This window comes from Anomalospiza imberbis, chromosome 5, assembly GCF_031753505.1.
Source record: "Anomalospiza imberbis isolate Cuckoo-Finch-1a 21T00152 chromosome 5, ASM3175350v1, whole genome shotgun sequence".
Taxonomy (NCBI): Eukaryota; Metazoa; Chordata; class Aves; order Passeriformes; family Viduidae; genus Anomalospiza; species Anomalospiza imberbis.
This window is the reverse complement of record NC_089685.1, coordinates 3,539,681-3,564,613: the sequence shown is the minus strand read 5'-3', so window position 1 is coordinate 3,564,613 and position 24,933 is coordinate 3,539,681. Positions and strand designations below refer to the sequence as shown.

The 24,933-nt window shown below is 43.2% G+C and overlaps 3 protein-coding genes across 6 annotated transcripts in view; 1 reads left to right on the top strand and 2 right to left on the bottom strand.

Annotated features, from left to right (window-relative positions):
- Window positions 1–612: 612 nt before the first annotated feature.
- RBM17 (RNA binding motif protein 17) lies at window positions 613–11,657 on the bottom strand. Of its 3 annotated transcripts, none has more exons than XM_068189410.1 (12): window positions 11,581–11,657; window positions 10,272–10,412; window positions 9,021–9,137; window positions 8,017–8,183; window positions 6,053–6,150; window positions 5,470–5,526; window positions 3,655–3,796; window positions 2,556–2,707; window positions 1,864–1,937; window positions 1,431–1,529; window positions 1,037–1,109; window positions 613–892 (listed from the first exon to the last, which is right to left on the bottom strand). In XM_068189410.1, exons 2-12 carry the CDS (start codon window positions 10,392–10,394, stop codon window positions 789–791), a joined length of 1,206 nt encoding a protein of 401 aa, XP_068045511.1. In that variant the 5' UTR covers window positions 10,395–10,412; window positions 11,581–11,657; the 3' UTR covers window positions 613–788. The 3 variants fall into 3 exon arrangements, with proteins under 3 accessions (XP_068045511.1, XP_068045513.1, XP_068045512.1); XM_068189412.1 differs by having other exon boundaries at window positions 6,053–6,147; XM_068189411.1 differs by lacking the exon at window positions 11,581–11,657 and adding an exon at window positions 11,453–11,476.
- A 1,652-nt stretch (window positions 11,658–13,309) lies between these two features.
- IL2RA (interleukin 2 receptor subunit alpha) overlaps window positions 13,310–24,933 on the top strand; it is a 30,653-nt gene continuing 19,029 nt past the window's right edge. For both annotated transcript variants that reach the window (XM_068189409.1, XM_068189408.1), the window contains exon 1: window positions 13,310–14,703. The gene's annotated coding sequence lies outside the window, so the exon portion shown is untranslated. The remainder of the gene's footprint in view (window positions 14,704–24,933) is intronic.
- Window positions 19,594–24,933, bottom strand: part of LOC137473606 (endonuclease domain-containing 1 protein-like) — a 38,794-nt gene continuing 33,454 nt past the window's right edge. Inside the window, exon 4 of the transcript XR_010998892.1 lies at window positions 19,594–19,922. The gene's annotated coding sequence lies outside the window, so the exon portion shown is untranslated. The remainder of the gene's footprint in view (window positions 19,923–24,933) is intronic.

Sequence of the window (24,933 nt, the reverse complement as noted above, 5' to 3'; positions counted from 1 at the left end):
AAGGTAGTTGCCTGTGTGTGAGTTAGAGAAGTGAGATTCTGACAGCTGGCCAGATACAGGAAGGAGTTTCCCTTCTCTCTACTAATGACCTGAAATCAGTTATCCCTGGATATTCCCAGCACAGACTGCCTGACAGCACAGAAGTCCTGCTAAGAGTCCATTAAATTCCCTCCTCTTTCCATTTCCCTGGATTAGACATGGATTTTCTTTTGCTCTGTGAAGACAGATTCGATCCTTGTTATTTCAGTCTCCATTCTGGCACAGAAGCTTTGTCCTGGAGTCAGGAGAACAAACCAGCTGCAACTGTCCAAAGACCCAAATCACTGGTGTGCAGAGATAAGGACTCAGGAGAGCAAGGCTCTAACTCTAGGAGAGATCATCAGGGAAGAGAAGATCATAGCATACAGTCCTTGTCCAAAGCTTCACACTTATTGTGGATCCAGCACAGAGACTATGATGAAGCACCAGAACAAAGAAAGCAGGAATACAGACAAAGCATCTCCTCAGCAGTGGGTTTCCAACAGAGCAAAGTCATCTGAAAGCTCAAAAAAAAACAGGATCCCCAGAGCAGAAAGCAGAAATGCACAATTCAAAACCACACAGACGTGAATCTTACTTTCAAAGGGCTTTATATTACAAAAAACATAAGTCACAACGAATGTGTAAAATCCATTCAATGAGGCTTGTTTCCAGTCTGCTAGGAAAGCTACTTTTCTCTTCTTTATTCCCAGTCTACTGCTGAAAACGTGATTGCCAAAACAATGACACCTCGAGCTAGATTTTTAAAATCAAACTTGCTCCGCCAGATCCAGCACTCTGAACTTGTCCAGGTTGTAGAAACAAGCCTTCACCACTCTGCCTCCAAAATATCTTCCATTTAAATCCACAACAGCTGGAATTGAAACAAAGAGCAGATCAGCAAGCAGCAATTCAATAAAACAAACATCTCTTTAACTGAACAACCTGACCAGTGAGACTCCTAATCTCTCTAAAGTAGTTAACTCTGAGGTTCACAGGACACAATTTAGGATCTTACCTTTGATGGCAGATTCAACCCGTTCAAACTCTAAAAATATTCTTACAGCTTCATCATCAGGGGCACCAGGGATCTGAAACAAAACAAAAAACCCAAGCCACAAGTAATTAAAGCAGTAGTGAGAACATTGTTTTAAATTGCTGTTCTTCACAAAGGCAGTGAAAGAACGAAATAAAAAGGTTCCAAACGCACAATACTCAAGTGATTTTTGCACAGTTGCTATTGTTAGAAGCTTGTCTCTTACAGATACAGAAAATTCAGAATTCCAACACACTAAAGGACCCTGAGAGATCTTCAGTGTGTGCCCCTCTTAGGCAGTAACACTCCAGTTGTGAGGGATGAGTGCCCAGTTTACTTTCAGAGCAGCCAAAAAGAGAGATAGATTATCTCTTACCTCAAAGATGACACATTTCCCAACCTTGCCATATTTTTCACATTCCTCCTTAGTTTCAACTTCAAGGTCTTCATCCACCTCCCCAGCACCGACCATGTTCTGAAAATCAAAGAACAAACCCAACTCACTGGATGGAGTCAGTGCAGGTGATTGTGCAGACAAATCACAGATGCTCTGTGAACTGTGACCACAAATACTTTAAAAGCTTAAGAGTTACAGGAGGAGACAGTTCCCTGTCCTTAAGACAAGGGAACTGCACAATTTAAAGCAGTGTTGATTTAAAGTCACAGCCTGTACCCCAGGAAGTCACATATTTTCTCCAAAATACCACATGGGTGCAGGCCAGAAGCATTTGAACTGTGCAGAGTTTTGTACCAGGAACAGAGGTTTAAACACTCCAGCACCAAGACACGTTCCCTTAATCTCAACTCACCCTCAGTAAGACCACTTTAGTTGGGCATTTCAGGATCTCAGTTAAGGGGTTGGAATCCGCCTTCTTGCCTGTTTCTGTTTGAAGAAAGAACCTCAGTTAGGGACTTCTGTCAGAATCTTATTGATCAAACAATGGAATAAAAGCCACAAAATGTAGTTTCATATTGGTGAGGAACAGTTATTCACAACTTGTAGCTACTTGGAATGACAGTAAGCAGAAAAATCAATTCCAGTGGTGTGAATTAAGCAGTAACACTGACAAGGTACTACTCCTTAGAGGGAAATAATTCCTAAATTCAGAATTGTATCATAAGAACTACAAGACTAAAAGTATTCTGACTTCCACCCCTTGTGTTCAGAAGCCTGGATGCTGCCTCAAGATCAGGTAAGAGCAGGAAAATGAGAGCAATATCAATAGCATGTGACAGGGAAAAAGCCATCAGGGCAGAGCAGGATCAGCCCTGGAGGTGAAGATGCTTCCCCAGCACTAAAGGAGGACAACTGATGGAGGAAGGGGAGGATGAGCTAAAAAAATGCAAACAGGATCACTTTACAAAAAGATTTAAAAAATATAAATTTCCACAAGAAGAAATATGAGTAGTTTTTCCAACTCCAATGTTTTCAACAAGGATAGATGGTCAACAGAAACCCAGCAGCTTCATTTCTCACACACTTGGTTCAGGACACAATTACCTTTCTCTGTAGATTCACCAACAATGATCTTGCCACCCCTCTTGCTTGTTTTCTCTACTGACAGCGCTGTGCTGAGCCCTTGTTCATGTTTGCCCAGTCCCTGGCCCTCTCTGAAACCATACTTCTGCATGATTTTGTGAGCTACTGTCCCCCTGCAACAAGAAAAAATAAATCAGTTCATAAAGGTTTCTTCCACAAAACATTAACACTGCATTTCTCCTGAGTGCTTAAATATTCTACCCCTTAAAACCTCCTTACACGGGGGCAGAAATTAAAGGAACTTCTACAAGTTGCATGATTTTTTTTCTAAGCAAAAGGCTAAAAAGTCTGGCTATGTAGTGCTGAAAGATTAAAACACTAAGACACAGAAGAAATAGCCAATTGTGTGGTCAAAGTAAGGCAGGTTAGGTCAGATTTTCAGGCCTTCCTTCAATGAAGTCAGGGTTCCATGGTACTACTAATTAAAGGTGGTAACAATGCACAAGCTGGTCCAACAGTACCAAGTTTGGTTATCTTTATCTGGACAATTAAAAAAAATCAAACCCAAAAATGAGGTCTCTAAGCTGTTTTTAGCTATAGATTCACCTTCATTTGTTGCCACAGTAATTACACAACATCACATACAAGGCAGAAAAGTAAATGGGCAGATTTGCAGCCACAGTTACATTCATGCAAAATACACTCTGACTTTTTCAACAAAGCAGAGCTGAAATGATTTGAAATATCAATTTGCTGGTATGTAGCAAATTTAAGACAAAGCTGGGAAAGAAGTCTAGAAGAACTAACACGCCACCTGTGTTTTCAGAGGTGTCTTCAGGGTACACTCCATTGTCTGGCTTGTACAGGCCATAAACACTTTATGCTGGAGTGTGGCTTAAAAGCACAGCCTTGACTGCAACCACCTCAGATGTTTCCCTCAATCCTGTCAATCCACATTTTTTCCTGTATCCTGCCAGTTTGGACTCTCTGAACGCAGACTAACCACATACATGCAATGGGGTTGTGCTCTTCTCCACTGACAAACCATTTCAGCTTTTGGTTTCCACCACCTTCCAATGCCTTTTCCCACAAAATGTGCAGGAGTCACACATTTATTTACCCCATGTTGGCGAGGAAGGAGTTGCTGGGTCCTGTGGGGGAGCGAGGTCTCTCTGGCTCATCATACACTGGGGGAGGAATTGCTGCTTTGGAAGAAGGTGCCCGAGGTCTTGACTCCTCCTCATATGGGAATGATGCTACAGCTGGAGAAAACAGAGACATTTGGGCTTTTTTTTTCCCAATAAAATCCTAAAACACTATGAAGAGGTCTTCCAGATAAATCCAAATCACAAGAATGTTTCCTTTCCACATGCTGTTTTGATATCCTCTCACCTCTCTCTCTCAGAAACAACATCTGAGTTATTCTGGGTTTTCCTCATTGGATGTAGATTTCCACAGCTCTATAGTGCACTTATTAACCTCTTATTAAATGGAGAAAAAGAACATTAAGAGACCACCTGCACTACAAAGAGTTTATCCAGAGGACAAACTGCCATTCATCAGGAATAGAATTGTGATAAAAATGGATCAATGCACACAACTCAAGGCCCAAGGACTGTAATAAAAATACACTGCACATTTGCAGAGAAGAGAAACCAGTCTATTAAAAAGAATCAATGCAACACTTCTCACTGGGCATTTCTGAATTTCAGCTCTTCCTGGGGACGAGGATGGATATCTCAATCATACTGGTTAGATTATTAAATCACCTTCCACTGACAAGTCAAATAGCAAAATGAAAATAAAAAAGCCTACTAGAACACTAGAAAAAAATCACTTTTGAATGGACTTATGGACTTTTATCAGACTGACCTAATTTTAGAATATTTTCTTGCATACTAGCTCTTGTATCTTATCAAATAAAAGGTCAGACATGAAGTTTGAGGATATAATATGAAGAAAAAATAATTCCTATTTAAACAGCAGATGGACTGCACTATGGGTCCTTTGCTACATCAATCTTTTTTTGTTTTCTTCCAGTCTGGATTTGAGCATCAAGTAAGAAGCCATACAAACGTTTCTTTGTGGGACCATGTCACACATTAAAAGCTCTCCCCTTAAGGATATTTGTACTGTTTCCAGCCTATATTTACTTTTCCTTGACACTGATCAATTGCTCTTAATTATTTACTCAAAACAATGTCTTTCTGTTTAGAATGTTTACACGTATCAAATGCTCTCACTGTATTATTCACTAAGGCTTTGAGATTTTTTTTTTACATTTTAATCTTCCCATAAATACAATGACACCCAAAGAAAAGTTTGTATGCATAAGGTTTTTTCTTCTTATTATTTTTTAAAGTAGAAACATACTGGTAATGATTTAAAAATTTTACAAAAGTTAGACATGGAAAAAAAAAAAAAGGAATGGTTTTGTTCCTCTAGCAGGATGATGCCATCTCGTGGACAACTGAGATCCTCACACCACCACTGCACACAAATCTCTTCAGCTAAAACTGCATCCCAGAGAAATTTCTAAAATTCTGTCTCTAGTGCATAACTCCTTTAGAAAAAATATTCACTAAGTACCTCCTCAAGGAAAGAGCAATGGAAAAATTCCCTCTCCACACTGTGGAGGTTTCTAGTCTACCCAGAGAAACCTGCCTGTGACATTTCTTCTTTCATATCAGAAGTTTTAAGAGCCCAGTTTGCCAAGCCACTTGTCCAGCAATACATAAAGATTACTTCAGAACAGAGATGTGAAGCAGGGCAGCATCACAGGTCCCCCACAGCCTCCCCCCATGAACAAAGGACTTGTTCATGTCCTGCTGCTACTAAGAGTCCAATGGGAAAAGCAGGAGGACTTAACTAAATAGAAAGTTGAGTAGGAACTTAACACTGCTGGGTTTAGAGAAGAGGATTTTGGAGTACTCACGCTCTTTGTCCTTCTCCACGAGAGAAGTGGGTGGTGCAATGGCAGCTCCTCCCATACCTATGAGCAAAATGGAACACAACACATTTGGAGGATATCACGACAGACTTGAATTATTTACTGTAACTTTGTTGCTCAAAGAGAATAAAGACTAATTTTGTTTATCCAAAGATGTATTTCTGACCCACATCACCTGACAAGCTCCAAGGGCACTGATGTAACAAATGCAGGAATGAAAAGCTGCAATAATGAAAACTCAAGTGATTCTCACAGCCTGATTTTATGTCATGCCTCATCCCTTCCCTGGAACCTACACCATGCAGAAACTTACAATAGGTATCTACAAAGTAGGGTTAAACAGAGGTATTTCCACAAGTAATTTGGCTGCCATCTGCCTCCATGGAAAAATACCAGTCTTCTGCATTATATTATGTTGTAATAAAATGCCAGATTTATTCTAAAGGCTCAGAATTAACAGTGTACTCTTGTGAGGACAGAGAAATACAGAATCCATGAAAGAGGACTGTGAACTCCCCTCCCTCTTTTTCTCCTCTTTCCACACTAAAACCATAAGCAGTTCCCTTACTTCTTTTTCGTCTCTCCCTTTCATAATCTTCATCTTCATCAGAATCTGGATCTGGTCGTCTTGAAAACCCACTGGCTTCATGCCTGTCTTTACGCCTTCTAGGAGACACAGCAAGTTAGGATGAGAAACCATGGAAGTTAACCCTTGGTTTTAATTTGTGATGTCACTTCTGCAATGTGAATTATTCTGCTCCATCCAATGGGCATTTAACATGTTTCCCATGAACGTGCAAGTTAACAACATCACCATTTGCTTCTTTGCTTTCACCATCATGGGGCATTTTTGGTTAAACAGAAGATGGATCTAAGCCAAGATCATTTTCCACTTGCAAGTCAGCCAAGAAGAATGCATGGAAAGGAGGAAGCACCTGAATAAATCCTGTCCAAACAAGTGGCTGAATGACTAATGTGGAACAGGTGTTGGATGGAACAGAGAGCAAGATAACAGACATTAATCAATCACCCTGCTTTGGACAGAATCCCTTTTACATTTCCCATTACAGACTACACAGAGTAGTATCAGTTACTGAATAAAAAAATATCCTCATGCTTTAACGTCAGATTGTTGAGACACTTGTTTGGCAATTAAAATAAGATTCGGGAATAACTTCTAATGCAAAGTAATGAATGCTTCAAGATTTGTTTGCACTTCAGCTGTTATCCAATGTGATCAGGAAATTATCCATTTTAATACAACAAAAAGGAAAAGAAATTTCCTCAAAAGTTAAGTGCACCACCTGATGCACAAATCAAATCTCATTTCTAGCACAGCCACCAAAACCGTGCTAAAGGATGACAAAAACAGCTCACCTGTGGAACCACACAGAATTTCTGAATCTCTACCCTATGAAATCAAAACAAATGTCCAGCCTGAACTTCCAAAGCACACATCTGATGAAGGTTCGGCTGAGATTGTTTTCCCAGCTTGAAATCAGAATTTATTATGCATTTTCCACCTCTTTTCTCTAATGTTTATATGGCCCACACACAAGTACAAACACAACCAAAGAGCACTCAATGCTGAAGCTGTGGGAATGACATCCCAGATTCCTGAGGTCTTGCATGCCAGTAGGGCAGAGCCTCAGGCATTCCCCCTTCATCAAAACAAAGATATAACCAGGAGAAGACAGAGAAGACCCAGTGACTAGAAATATTAATTTCCACAATCTAAACAGGGCAGCAGAACTGTAATTCCAGTCTTCAGATGATTCCTACTGTGATGGGGATGGTTTATTTGCTTCACTTGAAATGAGCAAATGTAATCTTCTGCCTGGCTGGCAGACATTTTACCATTTATAATAATCAGATACTGAATCTGCATTCAACTTCCTTAACATGATTACAGAGATTTCTTATTTCAGGGCAAGGGCATTAAAAATAAAGCAGTATTTTCTTTTGTCCAGAGACAACAGATTGATAAACACATAATTAACTTACTTAAGAATTAAATTACTGAATGGAGAGTATTAAAAAAGGAAATGCAGTTATGCCTCTCAAAGGCCGTACTAGCTACATTTAAAACTGAATGCATCCATGGATCAGTTTATAGTTTTTAGAAGCAGAAAGGATGATTCATCACTGAGTGTTGAAAAAGTTTTTCTGCAGTCAGGTGACAATGACATCAAATTCTCTAAAACACCTGCAAGGTCAAAGTCTGATAATGATGCATGAAGTACCCAAATATTGCTGCTATTATTGAAACAAAGTAAATTTAGAATAATTTTGACAAGGGTCTTTCACTCGAAGAGGCTGCAAAGTTGATAATTCTTACTGGTTTTGCACTGTTTGGTGATTTTTACCAAGAGCATTAAAACACATAAATTAAAACACTGCACTTGTTTCTACAAGTGTAGTATTCACAAACCCTCTAAGAACTTCCAAGAATACAGAAAGATAAAATTTACCAAATTGACATGTCTATTTAGATAAGGGGCAATATGTCAAGCCTTTAAACAAAAGCCTTACTTTTCTCTCTCTTCAATCTCCTTCTGCCTCTCCAGCTCCCGCTGCCGCTGCCGTTCCTCTCTCTGACGTTTCACCACTTTTTCGTAGTCATTTGGGAACATGGGATCATACTCATCTGCCAGGGGAATCAACACATCTCCTGCAGAAAAACCACTAGGGACAGGATCCTGGAAAAAGAAAAAAAAAGAAATTATTTTTTTAGCTGAGAGCTGAAAACAACACCCAGCTGGAAAGCAAAAATTTAACACTTCTGATTCCTGACTTCTGTAATGTCAGGTAATATCCTAATCCCACTGGTGCTAGAAGAAATCTTGGCTTTATCTAAACCTAACATTTCATCCAGCCTCTCATTACATCTAATTTTTCCCAGGAAGAAAGAACCACCTCCTCGCCTTGCAATATGCAAAGCAGCAAAGGCATGGACAGGAATTTTTCAAACCCCACTAATGCATTATTAGAAACTTTATGGCATTTTGCTGCTGCAACCATCTGCCAGGGTCCTCCCACACAATCTCATCAGGCTTTTTATCAGCTGCTATTAATACAATACCAACAGAGGCACACAGACTGCTCTCCTCTAATCTGAAAGAACCATTTCAGAACTTTTCCTTTGAAAAAGCTGCAGAGAGTTTCTCTTGATTCCTTACCATGAGAAATCCATTTAAAAAGCTAGGTGGCTTCAGTTGTTTTATTTTTCAGTTGACTGTTATACAGGTCGAGTTCCAACAATGGTGCAAACACAATTATAGTCATTACTTAGCTGCCCAAATTGCTGTCTTGCCAGGTAATTTGAAGCTGTCCAGCATTTTAAGAACACTGTTTTGTAACTGCACATTAACCGTGGTAATTCCTTGCTGTAACACACGTAAGGCTGAATGATGTTGAAATGTTAATTAAAGAACTCTCAGCAGAGGAAGATATTCTCAGAAAATAATCAGTTTTTTGACCACTAGGAAATATTCAACTTCCAAAACATCTGGAAATTTTAGCTGCCCTGGTCTTACCTTTAGCCCGGCTGCGACATGAGGAGGTGTGTCCACGATCTGTCTCTCATCAGAGGAGCTGCCTCGCTTCAGGTCAATCACTGGAGCAAGGACTGTGGTTTGTTTTGTTCTCTGACTCTGCAAAAATCACCAAAACACACTATGTCTAAAAAAGATGAAGCAGTTTTCTAAAAATCAGCTTACTTGATAGACTTTGCTGTGGTAGGTGAATGGTCCTAGGTTTTCACTGGGACCAGAAACACACATTAAAAATTCATCCAATCACTTCAGGTGAGTTTGAATTGAGTTAGTTTCTAAGAAACTCAGATTTATTCCAAAGATCTACTGTTCTTCCCATTTATCATCAGATAAAATATTTTAAACTCTTCTGAACTCTTGAGTCTTCTAATCCTATCCTATTCTTCTGGCAGGCTAGGGATACAGTGCACTTCAGTTACATGGACAAAGAATATAACGAATGCAACAGTCAGTAAATTTCATTCATGAAGTTTGCTCAAATTATCAACTAAATCCTGCTCCCAATTTCAGCAGCATAAATCAGGAGTAATTCCAGTGAAAAAAATGCTCTGGCTACAGAAGTATCTGGCATCAGTGCTACTGCTTCTTCTTTTAATTAAGTAGTCTCACTACAGAACCTAGAGTGCCCCAAAGAGCACCTGTGTCCTGCCTGAACCAAAATATCAACACTGCTCAAAGAAAAAGGGTGAAAATAAAAGCAGCAGCAATAAAAATGGCTCTATTGCAGTCTAATAAAAATCAGCTTACACTCCTCCTTTTCATCTACTCTGGAAATACTTGCTGTAAAATTTCTAATACATAGTGATTTGCAGGTTAGCACCAAGAGCCTTTTAAATAACAACCATAAAATGATGTCAACATGTAAATAATCAATCACAATGAGATTCAGGTTTTTTTTTTACTTATATTAAAAAAAATTATAAAGCTGAATCTCATTATCTTTAAAGCTAAACTTGAAGATCAGCTTTTGGCTCTGCTGTTAAAAGCTCAGAGGTTTGCAGCACATACATCAGTGCTTCCTTCAGTTTTAATTTTACAACGCTCCCTCTAAGAGACATCAAGAAAAATGCATTTTTCCTTTTTCCCCTTCAGCTTTGCCAGGCTCTCTGCTACAAACTCACAGACAAATGCCAGCAAAATTACATCAAATCAGTATTCTGAGGTCACAAACACAATGCACTGAACACGAAAGAAGTCTGAAAACCAGAAAGCAAAACCACAAAGGGACTGTACCTTTGCTTGTGTGAGAGCTGCTTTCTTCACCTGCAACTGAGACTGCAGCAGTTTGAAATTCTTGGACCAGCCTTCTGTTTTGGAATCGCTGGTCTCAACCCCCAAGTCATCGTAAAGTGACATTTTCTCTTCAATTTAAAACTGAAAGACAAAAACAAAACTCTAGATGACACCACAAACCTATTTCCAGGTTATTTGCTAATGTTTGCATATATGGGAACACCACCTTTTATTTCACTCTTCCTGAAGCCAGAGAAAATTGACCTTTTTCTGGCTAGTGGTAAATACACATAACCAGAGCAAAGCTGTGTAAAAGTAACAATTTGAAAGGTGATGAGAACTGTTCAAGAATTAATTTAATCCTGCAGTGGAATATGAACAATTAGGGCTCAACAGGAAGACGTTTACTGCAAAAAGAAAAAGGAGGTTTTGAAGATTATTAAACATCTGGGCTCGGGATGAAACACAGCGGGGGTTATAAAGGCACAGATGGACAGGATGAGGACAGGGTGGTAGGAATCCCCACCTCCCACAGAGCAGTGGGATTTTGGCAGCAGGAGTGATGCTATCCAGAGGGAGACAGCATGCACTGGGGAATCACAGAATCATTCAAGGTGGAAAAGACCTCTGAGATCATCGAGTCCAACCTGTGGCTGAAGACCACCTTGTCACCCAGACCAGAGCACTCAGTGCCACATCTATTTTTTCCCTTGGGCACCTCCAGGGTTGGGGACTTCACCACCTCCCTGGGCAGTCTGTTCCAACACTTAACCACCTTTTCTGAGAAGAAATTCTTCCTAATGTCCAGCCTGAACCTCCCCTGGCGCAGCTTGATGCCATTTCCTGTTGTCCTGTCGCCTGTTACCTGTGAGCAGAGCCCCCCCGGCTGTCCCCTCCTGTCAGGGGGTTGTGGAGAGCGAGAAATTCCCCCCTGAGCCTCCTTTTCTCCAGGCTGAGCCCGTCCAGCCATTCCTCCTCAGGCCTGTGCTCCCGACCCTTCCCCAGCCCCGCTGCCCTTCCCGGGACAAGGGATGGATGAGCGCAGGGATGGCGCTGTCACCGCGGGGAAGGGACGAGGCAGCGCGGCACAGGAGCTGTCCCCACGCCAGAAGGAAGGGCGGGCTGCGATCTCCGTCGCTCTGGGAACAGCGGGGGCCAAGCAGGCCCTGACGAACCCCCACCCTCCACACAGGCCCGGACCCCTCTGAGGAGCCGCTAAGCGTGGCACACCCGCCCTGCCTCCCCACAGCCCGCGGGGCCCGAGGCCGCCTCCCCGCACGGCCGGGCCGGGCTCGGCGCCGCCGCTCACCCGCCCCGGCGCCGCCGCCGCCATGAGCCGGCGCTGAGCACGCCGGGAAGCGCCGCGCCTGCGCACTGCGCCCCGCGCCCCGCGCCGCCGCCGCGCCAGCGCCCCCCGGCGGCGGGAGCGGGGAGCGGCAGCGCCGCCATTGCCGCCCCTCACGGCCGGCCCAGTACGGAGCGGTCGGGACTGGGAGGGCGGCACGGCACGGCACGGCACATCCCGGGGACTGGGAGGGCGGCACGGCACATCCCGGGGACTGGGAGAGTTGGCACGGCACATCCCGGGGACTGGGAGAGTTGGCACGGCACGGCACATCCCGGGGACTGGGAGAGTTGGCACGGCACATCCCGGGGACTGGGAGAGTTGGCACGGCACATCCCGGGGACTGGGAGAGTTGGCACGGCACGGCACATCCCGGGGACTGGGAGGGCGGCACGGCACGGCACATCCCGGGGACTGGGAGAGTTGGCACGGCACATCCCGGGGACTGGGAGAGTTGGCACGGCACGGCACGGCCCATCCCGGGGACTGGGAGAGTTGGCACGGCACGGCACATGCCGGGGACTGGGAGAGTTGGCACGGCACATCCCGGGGACTGGGAGAGTTGGCACGGCACATCCCGGGGACTGGGAGAGTTGGCACGGCACGGCCCATCCCGGGGACTGGCAGGGCGGCACGGCACATCCCGGGGACTGGGAGGGCGGCACGGCACGGCACATCCCGGGGACTGGGAGAGTTGGCACGGCACATCCCGGGGACTGGGAGAGTTGGCACGGCACGGCACATCCCGGGAACTGGGTGAGTTGGCACGGCACATCCCGGGGACTGGGAGAGTTGGCACGGCACGGCACATCCCGGGGACTGGGAGGGCGGCACGGCACGGCACATCCCGGGGACTGGGAGAGTTGGCACGGCACATCCCGGGGACTGGGAGAGTTGGCACGGCACGGCACATCCCGGGAACTGGGTGAGTTGGCACGGCACATCCCGGGGACTGGGAGAGTTGGCACGGCACGGCACATCCCCGGGACTGGGAGGGCGGCACGGCACGGCACATCCCGGGGACTGGCAGGGCGGCACGGCACGGCCCATCCCGGGGACTGGCAGGGCGGCAGGGAGTGCAGGAGGCGGGTGGAACGCTGTCGCCGGCCCCGCTGCCCTCCCAGCGGCGCAGGCGCTGCCTGCCCGGAGGAGGAGCAGCCCGCGTTCTTCGGGGTTTTTGCGGCGCCCGTCGGGTGTCGTCTGCGCTCGGAGCTTTTATTTAACCATGGAATCCCTGAACCACCGAGAGCGTCCGAAGGAGGCCACGGGGATGGGGAAGGGTTTGGACGGGAAGCCCTGAGGGCACTTGGGTTGTTTAGGGACACTGAACAGCCTCACTGGAGTCTTCAGCGCCCTCCCCAGAGCAGGAGGGCGAGCGCCGGTCTCTGTGGGGGCAGTGACAGGAGCCGAGGGCAGGGCTGGGTTAATGCCCAACACTGTTTGCTCTGGATGTTTTATTGCAGTTTTCCATACCGTGTTTCTAACTCCTTAAGTAATCTGTGGTAGCTTATTCAGTGAGTAACCTGTCTCCATGGCCGTTCAGTATTTCTGGATATTTTCCAAGGGCACCTGAGTTTTTTTTTTTGGGGGGGGGGGAATGGGGACAATGATATGAGACTCTTCAGAGTCTGGCAGCACTGAGAAAGTCACGAGAACAGAAAACTTATTCTTCATCAATTTCAAACAATATTCCAGCATGTTTGCTGCCATTTCACTGTGCCGTCACTGTCACTGAGGTCAGTGGGTAATTGTTATTGCAAAATATTTGGATATTAGAAGGTTTTGCTGCATTATGTCATTTGGGCCCGAAGTGGACTTGTTTGGTCTGCAGAAACCATTTTTGTTTTCTAAAAACCTTAAAATTCTGCATCTGTCTGAGCCTGGAATTTACCCAACCATACCAATTTCCCAGCCCAATATCTTGTACTAATTATTTAACATCTTCTTTTTGACAGAGGCAAAAAAGGATTTTCTTTTTTACTTACACTGTACTGTTGTATCTCCAGCTCATACCAAGCACGTGAAATAGATGAGCTGAATTTTCTAAGAATTATGGCCACTTGCACCACATGATGATGCAAAGGAACATGCAAGACTGTCTGCAAAGCCAAACACCAGCCCTGAAGCAGATAGATCTGGCACCTCAACCTCAAAATATTACAAGCACTATCTCTGTATTAATCAGAAAGCCTTTTTCTCCAGCATTGCTTCCGACTGTGCTACTGTGCAGTTTATTTCCCTGTGGTTAGCTGAAAAAATAAATAAAGCTACTACTTCCTCTCCTACTTATGCTGCTTTCTATTAACCCAATATTTCTAAACACATTTACAGATATGTCTGTTTTCATCATGACAGTGAAAGCTCCTTAAATATAAAAAGAAATTGTCTTCACTTTATTTATAGAGGATCTCCCAAGCATCTTCCTATGGATTTTGCTTTAGCAATGCCTGCATTTTTTAAAGGAAGGATTGATATAATTCACATATCTGTAACCTTGTGGAAGAAAAAAAAATCAGCAAGGCACTACTTTTACAGCGTAGGAATCCCACTGAGAAAAGAACTATGTATCCTATGTTAAAGGAAGGAATCAAGTAATTAATTGCATCAAAAGGTACTGAGAGAAATCCCTGTGGATTGAGATGCCACAGAGTAATATCACAGCATGACAGCCACTGGGAGAAACTCAAAGGAGATTAGAGTCTGCAGAGGTGGAAAACACGAGAGCAACGGGAGATTTCAGTTCCTCCTCAGAACGAGTCATAACAGGGAGGGTAAAGGTTGAATTACCAGACCTGTAAATAACTACCTATTAAAGCCATGAATCAGATAACTCACAAGGAGACAAGCAGCTCTTGGGTAAGCCTGGAAAGTGCAGTAGGTATGGATCAAAACTGATCCATCACTGCGATAATAGCCACAGTGTATTTGTACACACCCACTGAGGAGCAGAGGAGCCAAGAAGATCCTTATTAAATTCAGGGAGGCTGCTGGGAGATAAAGAAACCTCACCCTGCTGCCAAGGTCCCAGACAGACTGGAAATGGAGGAGAAATATGTGAGCTCATCCCCAGCACTGCACATCTTGAAGGTGGGTTAATTGTGGCTGAAATCTCCTTTTCATCTGCAAAGGTGGGAGAGCACTGGCCAGCTCTGTGCCTCCTACAGACCCTCACAGATGTTGAAGTCTGATCTTCCAGCTATTTTTATTTTTTCCATTCGTATTTCAATCCCTTCCTTTTCCTCTTGAATCCCACTCATCATTGCTGTGTCACCAGTTCTACATCTCTACCTGCCTTTCTAATCTCACCTGGCTCTGTCTTTATGTTTTCTTGCAGCTCTTCTCTCCCAGCTTCACAATTTTCTCATCATTTTGAGATGAGTTTGATGCAGCTGGGTCTCCTGAACTCTGAGGAGAGGAGAGTGGAGTTGGGATTAATTACAGGGAGATCCAAAAAGCTGTGAATAAACCGATTTTCCCACTGTGAAAAGAGCCACCAGCCTTGATTGGAAACTCCTCGTTGTACCAACAGGCCACCTGGAAAAGGTGAACAGCCAAGGTGGTGAAATCTGCAAATCCCAATTTTTTCAGAGTAATCAGCCAAAAGCTAGAAGCAAGAAGTTGCAGAAGGCTAGCGTGGCACTGGCGCAGTGATGAGATGGCAGATGGGACCCACTGTTAATGCATGCAAAGCAATGCACACAAGACAAAATAGCACTAACAAAACACACACAGCAGCAGCTCTAAATCAGCTGCTTCCATTAAGGAAGGAGATGCTGCATTCATTGTGGATAATTTTCCTGAAATGCCTACTTAGTGAAGGAAGGAAGCAGGAAAGCAAACAGGCTGCTGGGAAGCATTAAAATCTTAAAAAAGGAGAAAGTATCCTCATAAATCCAACACGCACATGCACGTTTGAGTGGCCACCTGCACTCCTGGGTATCATCCTCTCCAAGAATCAGCAGTGCAATAAAAAATAAAGAAATCAGATGTGTTGGGTGAATAGAGGCAGCTGAAGGGGACCCTGGAAGCATCAAGCACTCAAAATGGTCCAGAGAAGGTAAATAGAGAGTTCTCATTTTTCTCCCTGATAGTGATCTTTAAGAATGCGTAAAATAAAGCAGTGCTGGGGGAAAAAAAGCAGCCATTAAATGTCTCATTTATGTCTAATTTCCCTAAAGCATTGATAGCAGGTTTCGGTGGATGTGGATGATGTGTTTTATGTTACAGATCTCCTCTGAGGGTGAGGGGTGCTAATATGCCAAAATGGCATTAGAGGGCAGTGCATGGCAACCTAACTGGAATTTTCTGGGGTGGCTGTGAGAAACCACCCTTTAGAACCTCTGAGGAGTGGGACAACAGAGCAGCTCCCACTCACACAGGTGGGAAATGGCGGGGATCAGCACGTGGCACAAAAGCAAAACATGAGGGCTGATCAGAGCAGTGTCAGCCTGCTCAAAAAGTAGTTAAATCCCATTAAATGGTGGTTTCTAGCCAATGGTGGAGATCCCAAGCAGAGAACCAACCCTGCTACACACCACACTTTTTGTGGTGACCCTGGCAGAACCTTCAAACCTTTCTGGATTTGATTTTCTTTTTTTTTTTTTTTTTTCTTTTTTTTTTTTCCCACAAGAAAATGCTTGCTGTTGTCCTCTTAATGATCTTCAGCTTTGCCAACCGGGCAAAATGAAATATGAAGAGGAAAGTCCCAGAGGAAAACTTGTCCTGGCTTGGGAAGATCAGCTTAGATTTGCTGCCTTAAAAAAAACCAAAACCCAAACTTCAAGGAGTAGCAACCTGAAGGAATTGAAAACAGTTAGAAAGGCATTTGAAATATTCTTTCTTCTGCTAAGGGAACAGCTGAAAATATGACTGTGAAAGCAGTGAAGGAAACAGTGCCTTTTGCCATATATAGAATAACCCAACCCCCCAGAAAATTGTGGGGTTTTTTCCCCTATTTTTTACTTGCTTCACATTTTCACCTAGTTTCATACTTTGCCTAAGTTCCATAACTCAAATGAGTAAGAAGTGTCTCAGAACAGAAACATTTCATCACAGATGAAGTTTCCAACACACATACTTCAATATTTTTGATGACAGCTGAAAAAAACTCCATTGCTTTTGACACTGCAGAGGGAGTGTTTTTGTTTGGCCAGCCATGGGAAAAAAACATGCTTTAAATGAGGAAATGACCATTTTGTCCTACCACCACTGTCTCAAGCTTGTTTGAAGAAGTGAGAAAACGTCAAAAACATAGCAGTGAAAATATTACACATGACTAGACTCAGTACAGATGGGATATCTGCCATCACTTAGGAAAAAAAAAGGGTTGTGCTGCTCTGCTAGAGGAAGGATTTGGATAAGAAATTATTCAGAACTCCCCCTTGTTAGCCACAGTGGGTCTCTGTGCCAAAAATACAGGTTTCTTACACACTGAAATCCCACTGCCTGAGAAACTGGAGGGATTCCAGGAGGTTTGTCTTTTTGGAATTCTAGAAGATCTTGATTTGAAATGGACCTACAAAGATCTGGATTAAGAACCTTTGCTGGGAGTCAGAGTCAGTCATCCCTGTGTGTCACTTTTGGCTTAAAATGTTCTATGATTCTGTGATTTTATGAAAATGAGGGGTTGGGGGGGAGTTAAACCTCTGTTGCATTGGTCAGCAGTTTTAAAACTAATAACTGAGAAAGATACTGTAAGCCAAGGCAAACAGTGAAGGAGGGTTTGGAAGTGGAGAAGAAAATCAGCTTTATAAGCATCTGAATTAAAGCTCTATCCAAATTTACAGGTAGTTTTTTTGGACTGAAATAAAATTCTGGTTATGTGATTAAATTCTAAGAACTGTGGGTTGTTATCAAGCGGAGTGACATCGCTCTGGAAATGCCTCTGCTCTGATGATTTTTTAAGGTGAGGTTACCCTTCCTCTTGCTCAAGATTTATATCAAATTCTCATGAACTACTGTTTTCAGCCCAAAACAGCTGAGTCCAAGAACTTGAAGTTCAAAGAGAATTTTCTGACGTCCTGTTGTAGTGGCTTGGTATAAACAGAACTGTTCTTGGTATAAACAGAACTATTCTTGGTATAAACAGAACTCTTTGGTGTTAGAAGCATATTAATGGGGCACTGAGATGCTCATGGATAGTAACAGATTGCCCAGAGAGGTTGGGCCATCTCCATCCTTGGAGGTTTGCAAGGCCAAGTGAATAAATCCAGATGGGATCTCATTACCAGCCTTGTTTCCAATCTGAACCGTTTGATGAATCTGTGATTATTTCTATGGCTTTGTTACTTGCTGTACTTCTCCAGAGAGATGAAGGACAAAATTTAGCATCCAGACTTGCTCTGGATTTACTTTCCAAGTGCTCTGACCACTGGGAAAATGTCAAAAGGAGTTCTCCTCCTCCATTAGGGATCCCCAGCTTTTAAACAGAAATTCAGCCTCTTTTCCATGCAGAATTTTGTGCTGGGACGTGGTCTTGTCCGTCTTTTTCTGTGGATTTCTTCCCATGAGGATCAAGTGCAGCATCCTTGGCCCTGAAGCATGTCCAGTGGCATTGATATTCCAGGTGAATTTTTGAAGCTAAGACAGATGTTCAGAATCTGTTGAATGAAGAAATGCTGGTTTAGGGTAGTTGTAGAGGACTTGCATGCCAACCCTTCCAAATGTTCTTTTGCCATAGAGGTGTGTGATGCCAACAGAGACAGGAACACTGGAACATCCTCGTCCCTAACCAGTCTGGTCTAAGGGATACGACTCTGGTTTAGGATTTGGAACTTCATCAAACCCCAAGCAGCATTTTCCTACTGTTTAGAAGATACACTTTCCATCTCTTACAAGAGGACCATATATATGGATATATGGACACAGGGATGTTGTCTTATACAATTAGAATATAATTAATTTCATCAATTTTTATCTTTCTAAAACGGAGATGCCCAATATGTTTTCAAGCACAGGCTGTGGCCATGTGATCAGTCATCTCTAGAACACAATCCTTGGAATAGCCCTTTCCTAATTTACTGGGATGCTTTCCATATTCCACTTTCTATCCTAGGACATATTTTTGGTCATAGTTTTAATTTTATGAAAATACATAATTGTTTGACATGCAATTTTTGATAACTCTACAATTCACAAGACACTGCTCGGGTAAGAAACAAAGAGCTGTGTGTTTATTCTGAGCGTGTATCTCATTCAACACAGAAAAACTTTTCTATGTTATAAAACAACCTAATGACTGGAAGTTAAAACAAGATTAGGCAAAAAGGCTGATTATTCTGCATTTTTCTGGGCAGGACTTCTTGCCTCTTCCTTCAGAAATATTATCCTGATTATTGAAAAAGGCCTGCTAGTGAACTACCCTGATAGGTAATGTAGCCCAGCCTGTCAACTCTTCTATTTCTTAAAAAAACAAAAGCAATGTAGCCAGAGATAGAGGACTCCAAAGTCCTTGGTGATCTGATCCCAACATGGATCAGATCACTGTATCATGGAAGGCAAATGATGGAAATGGAATGCTGGGCTTTCATCTTTTTCAACCTGACAGTGTTCACCACGTGCCTTGTTTTTCTTTCTACACTCATTCCAATGCCTTAATCATAAACGAGCAATGGCCAAGTGTGAGCATTGTCCATCTTTCTGTTCCTCACATACAAGGAAGACATAAAAAATAAGTCCTACCCCAAACCTACTCTTCAGGTAAATGGCATTATCTCCACCATCAGACCAGACCACATGTACGTAAAAGGATGTGTTATCAAAAATATCTGTAATGGTGACCTTAAAAAAGTACAAGCAGTGCTAATGAATTTCTTGTTATTTTAGAAAGGGACTTTTTTCTCCGTTGGTGCAGAGAGCTTCCTGAAGCAAAAACATATGAAGTTTTCTCTCTTTCTTTTTAAATGTAAGGCAGAAATATTTTGACTAAATTTCTGCTCTGTTTTTTTTTTTCTAGTTCTTCAAAATTAGGAGGAGATATTTTCAATGATCCTTCAGCCTGGAAAAGAGAAGGGTCTGGGGTGAACTTCAGACACCTTCCAGTACTTAAGCAGTCTCCAAGAGAGCTGGAAAGGGACTTTGTATGAGGGCATGGAGTGACAGGACAAGGGGGGATGGCTTTAACCTGACAGAGGACAGCGTTAGATTGGGTATCAGGAAGAAATTCTTTGCTGTGTATGTAGTGAGCTCTGGCAAAGGTTGCCCAGAGAAGCTGTGGCTGCCCCATCCCTGGAAATGTTCAAGGCCAGGTTGGATGGGGCTCGGAGCAACCTGGGATAGTGGAAGGTGTCCCTGCCCATGGTAGGGGGGTGGAACAAAGTTATCTCTAAGGTCCGTTCCAACCCAAATGATTCTGTGATTCTGAGACAGAGTTCTGTCTTAGCTCAAAGACTGCACATGGCATCAGGCAGGAGGACATAGAGATATCTCTGCAGTTAACATGAAGGTTTTTATCAAGAATTTATTGTAATCAAGAGTTTACAGGTGTTGGGCAAGGGGAAAGGCAAGGAAGTGACTTCCCCAGTCCACATTTGGAGTTAGTGGAGGAGCCCAAATTAGGACGAGGTGCTCTAAGCTATCTCCTCTGGGTTCCTTCTGATGCTTGTTGCCTTTGGAAGATGGTCCTTCTCATGAAGCTCTCCCTCTCTTAGCTCCTCTGGTTTCCCATGAATTGGAAATTCCCATTTGTTGGTTATGATTTCTCATTTCAAATCCCCACACTGGAGCTGGATATTGCCAGAATGGAGCATTCCAAGGGCAGAGCCAGGCTGTGCCACCATGGGGAACTCACAGCAATGCCTGTGACAATCAGTGAATGCCAGCAGCTCTGCTCAGACAATGTCACTTTTTGGGGAGTGTGAGAAGCCGAGGTTTGGCTGTGCATGGACATTTGAGATGCCTCAGCAATGCAAATCCAGTTGCATCAAAATGGGTGCAGTTACTGTCTTTGTGGAAATATTTAGTTTTTTAATTTTCTTGATACCACTAAAGAGAGATGATACAGATGTAATCACCTTGATGAACAGCCAAGCAGGTAGATAGTATAATTCTGTTATGATTTATTTTTTTATATTATCTTTCATCTATTCTTTTATAGTCTAAGCTGCACATATCTGGCAGAGTGTCTGGAGTACTTTCCACTTCTAATTTTAAATGACCTGACACAAACACTCCAAATGGAGGAGGCTCAGTGTCTGACTTTTATTAGTCACATCACATATTCAGCTTTTCCACTTGCTCACCATGAAAACGGCTAATGAGATGTGTTTTTTTGAGTGCTATTCTTTGTATCATGCAGGTGATAGATATAATGAAGATGGTCATGAGGGCATCTGAGCGAGGGGCAGTCTGGCTGATAGGAAGTAAATCGGCCCTGGAAATTGTCCTCTCTTTGTTCCTTCAACATAAGTGACATCAGCCTGTGTGACATGGGGACATGTGAAACTCTACCCAAAATATTCTCACTTTCAAAGACTTATTTAATAATCCCCTATATTAAAAGTAAGTTGCAAGTCAAACTCAAGATGAGGGAATGTTGATCTCTGGGAGTAGAAACAAAGAAATTTAGGAGTTCAGACCATCCACCTGAAGACAGAGCCTAAAATTATAAGATTGTTTAATGCTTTCTTCAGAGGACTGTATAGGGTTGTCCCTGGTTATCATCATGCAGGGATCAAAATAGACAGGACTTTAGAAGGGCTGAACTGTAATAATCAGAGGTATCAATAGAGAAGAGAGTAAGTATGCACCCAGAAGAGATATAAAAGATCCCACATATTGGGTTTTTTATCTGATTTCCTGCCTGCAGTGTCACTGTACCCTTTCAAAGCACAAGACCATCCCACATATGATGGAATTCTGCTGGATGAAGGTGACCTCCAGCAAAATTTGCATATTTTATGCAGTTGGTAAATACAATCAGATTCTAAGCTAATTGCACTCACTGTCTGAGCTCAGCATGTTGGGGTGAGGACCCCTTTTCAGCACTGAATGTGCTTAAGTTACAATGAGCTTTGTCCTGATCTCTGGGAGAAAGCTTGAGGCTGTTTGGCCCACATGAATGATTCCTCTGCAACCTCCAAAGGCAACCACCAGGCAGTTCCCTCAGTTGGATGGATGCAGGTGATGAAATAAGGTCTGGCTGTAAAATGTGGACAGTTGAATTCCTTAGGGTCAGAGGAGAACTTCCTCAGGGTAAGGGTACTTGTGTTGAACAGCCTGACAAATAACTGCTCCTTTCTTGGAAGAACAGCTCCAGGGCATGAAATATGATAAGCTTTATGGAAATAACTCCTATATTTCACTGCATGCTTTACAGTCAGCTTGATCCTGTCTAGGTCACCTTCTTTCCTTTTCCTCCCAACAGCAGAGAGGCACTGACCATCAGAGGCCTTGAACAAAACAGGTGTTTGGACTCATGTGGACATCTTGGACTTTTCCATACTACAGATTTGCCAGCTGCAGTCCATTGCTTTCACCTTTAATTGCATTACCTTCAAGAGTGAAACTGTCTAGAATCCAGCCCCAAACCTGCTGTGCTCCAGTATTTATAACCTGTGCACAAGAGTCAGAAAGATGGTGAGGTTGGTGACAGGGTCTCTAAGCAAGGTCTCTAAGCACTGGGAGATTGTTATGGACACCAAGGCAACACAGGACAATGTCTGGTGCTAATTATAGCAGGCAGAGTTTGTTCGTGGCAGTTGAATGCCAGGTGGGAGGTTTGGTGGGTATCCTCAAACCAAATGTGACATCTGCAGCATTTGGGTGTTCACAGCCAGTGCAGCTTCTCAGCATCACAGTGGAGCTCATTTCACCCCAATGCAGACATCAGAAATAGGTCATCGGAGCTGCTGCTTCTCCTCTCCTTTCACTGTGACAGCAGACGGGTGACTAACTCAAAAGTCTGTGTCTACACCAACATCTCATTGACTGAGAAAATGTGAAAACCACCTTGTTGATCCAAAATTCTTTTCTCATCTTGTCTCAGCAGTTGAGCTCCTCAGGAGAAAGACACAAAGTGCCCTGGAATCCCCCACAGGCCTGTCAAGTTACTCAGAGCTTCGCACCTCAAACATCCATCATCTCATGGTCAGGGAGACCTTAGAGCAGCATTCCAGTATCTAAAGGAGGCTCACAAGAGGGCTGGAGAGGCACTTCTCACAAGGGCATGGAGTGATAGGACAAAGGGAAATGGCCTTAAGCCAAAGGACAGTAGAGCTGGATTAGATATTAGGAAGAATTTCTTTACTGTGAAGGTGGTGAGGCATTGGAACAGGTTTCCCAGAGAGACTGTTGACTCTCCATCCCTGGAAGTGTTCAAGGCCAGGTTGGACAGGGCTTGGAGCAGCCTGGGATAGTGGAAGGAGGCACTACCTGTGGTAAGCACATTTCTCTGTCTCAGGATTTTTCATAGAGGAGCACAGAGAGAAGAAAGAGAAAACAATTTCTATTTCTGCTCCTTGTTCTTCCCATGTGGAATGTGTTTGGAGAATTGTCTACCTGGGGTGATTGCTTGATTGGATTCTGGTGAGGATTGTTTGAGCCTGGTGGCCAATCCAATCCACCTGTGTCTGGACTCTGGAGAACAGGGTCACAAGTTGTGAGTTAGATTTGATAGTTAGAAAAGTAGGTTTGTAGTTTTAGTATCTTCCTTTAAATAGTATATTAATGTATTATAGCATAGTTATAATAAAGAAATCATTCAACCTTCTGAACTGGAGTCAGGCATCAGCATTTCTTCCCATTGGGTTTGCCTGCATTTTACAATAACTACCCACAACGGGGAGGTTGAAACTGGATGATCTTTAAGGTCCCTTCCAACCCCAACCATTATGTGACTATAATTGTACGATTTAAAAATCTGAAGGTCCCAGAATCCCAACCCCACCCTTCTCCACTGCACAAATAATGCTCAGTCAATGGAAATGGTTTTAGGTTAACTGCACCAAAACAGGCCATGTAGATCTAACCCAACCCAATGGAAAGGGTACCCACCAGTGAGCTATTTATTTAATATCTCACCTATAATTTTCTGTCTTCAAATGTCCAGTTCTGCTGAGCATCAGTGCTCCCTCATTAATTCATAATTATCCCATTTTAGTTTGCCTCATCTACAACTGCTTGAATACTGGTGTCACTGGAGTATTTGAGAACCACTGAACATGCATTAGAAAAAATGCCCTACTGAGAAAATCCTACAGCAGCCACAGGAAATCATGGTTTTGAAATTCTGTCCCAAATCATCAGGTCTGACTTCTGTATCAAATCTCAGCCTGAGTTACTCTGGCAATAATTGGAAGGATTGCACTTAATTCTGTAAGAAGAGGATTTTGGATTCATCACAAAGATGTTGGACAAAGTCCTGAGCCTCATTAGAAGCAATGAAACAAGGCATGAACCCTTATTCTGCACTGAATAGAAGGGTCAGCTTTAATAATTTCTGCTCAAGTAAGAAAAATTCCTATTATTTTCTGTTTCTTTAGCCTGGCTGAAGCAAAATGCATTCTGAGCTTTCTACACAGCTTTTGATTTTCTCACTCTGTACTTGTTTCCTGAGTACCAACCAATTTTCACACTTCAACACCAACTTTTCTTGGTTAGTGGTTAGATCTAGAAATCTTCCAAGTATTACTCGAGCTGAAGAACTTCTCTAAATAGTTCCCACTACTATTTGCATTTAGAACTTCTAATTTTTTGCATTTCTAGAAGTAATCCTCAAAATCCATCCAGTTCAGAAAGGTTTTTTCACTCCCAGGGTAAGGCATTACATTAGGGTCTAGGATCTGAAATGAAATTTAATTTCTGTGGCAGAGAATTTAGCCCCAGTTCTTGGAACATCTACATCAGCTTCCTATGAGGTGGTAAATTCAGAGCTGACTCAACAAAATTCTTGCAGACAAGATTAGCTGTGCTTTTACTGAGCTAAAGGAAGGCCCTGAGCTCTGCTTTCCTAAACAGAAGCATCTACCCAGCCCATGAAGGTAAAGAAGATGCAGAAAGGTGCCTTCTGACATGCAGCACAAAGATTTCTGATGGTGATCTTCAACCATGGGAAGTTCACTTGGCAATTTAAGGGCCAAAGGTGGAATGGCAGTAGTGGGATGTGCTAAACTGAGCATTGAAACGTGCTCACATTCATCTCTCTTGATTTTAGATGCCTCTAATAAAAGGGATGTGCCTTATTTAAATAGTCCCCAGACTCCAGTGCTGGAAGGAGATTTGAGGGCTCATCTAGTCCATGCCTAGATGAGCTCCATCACTACCACTGCTAAGGCTCTTACCTCGTCCCCTTCTCCATCATCATTCCTCAGACAGCTTCAA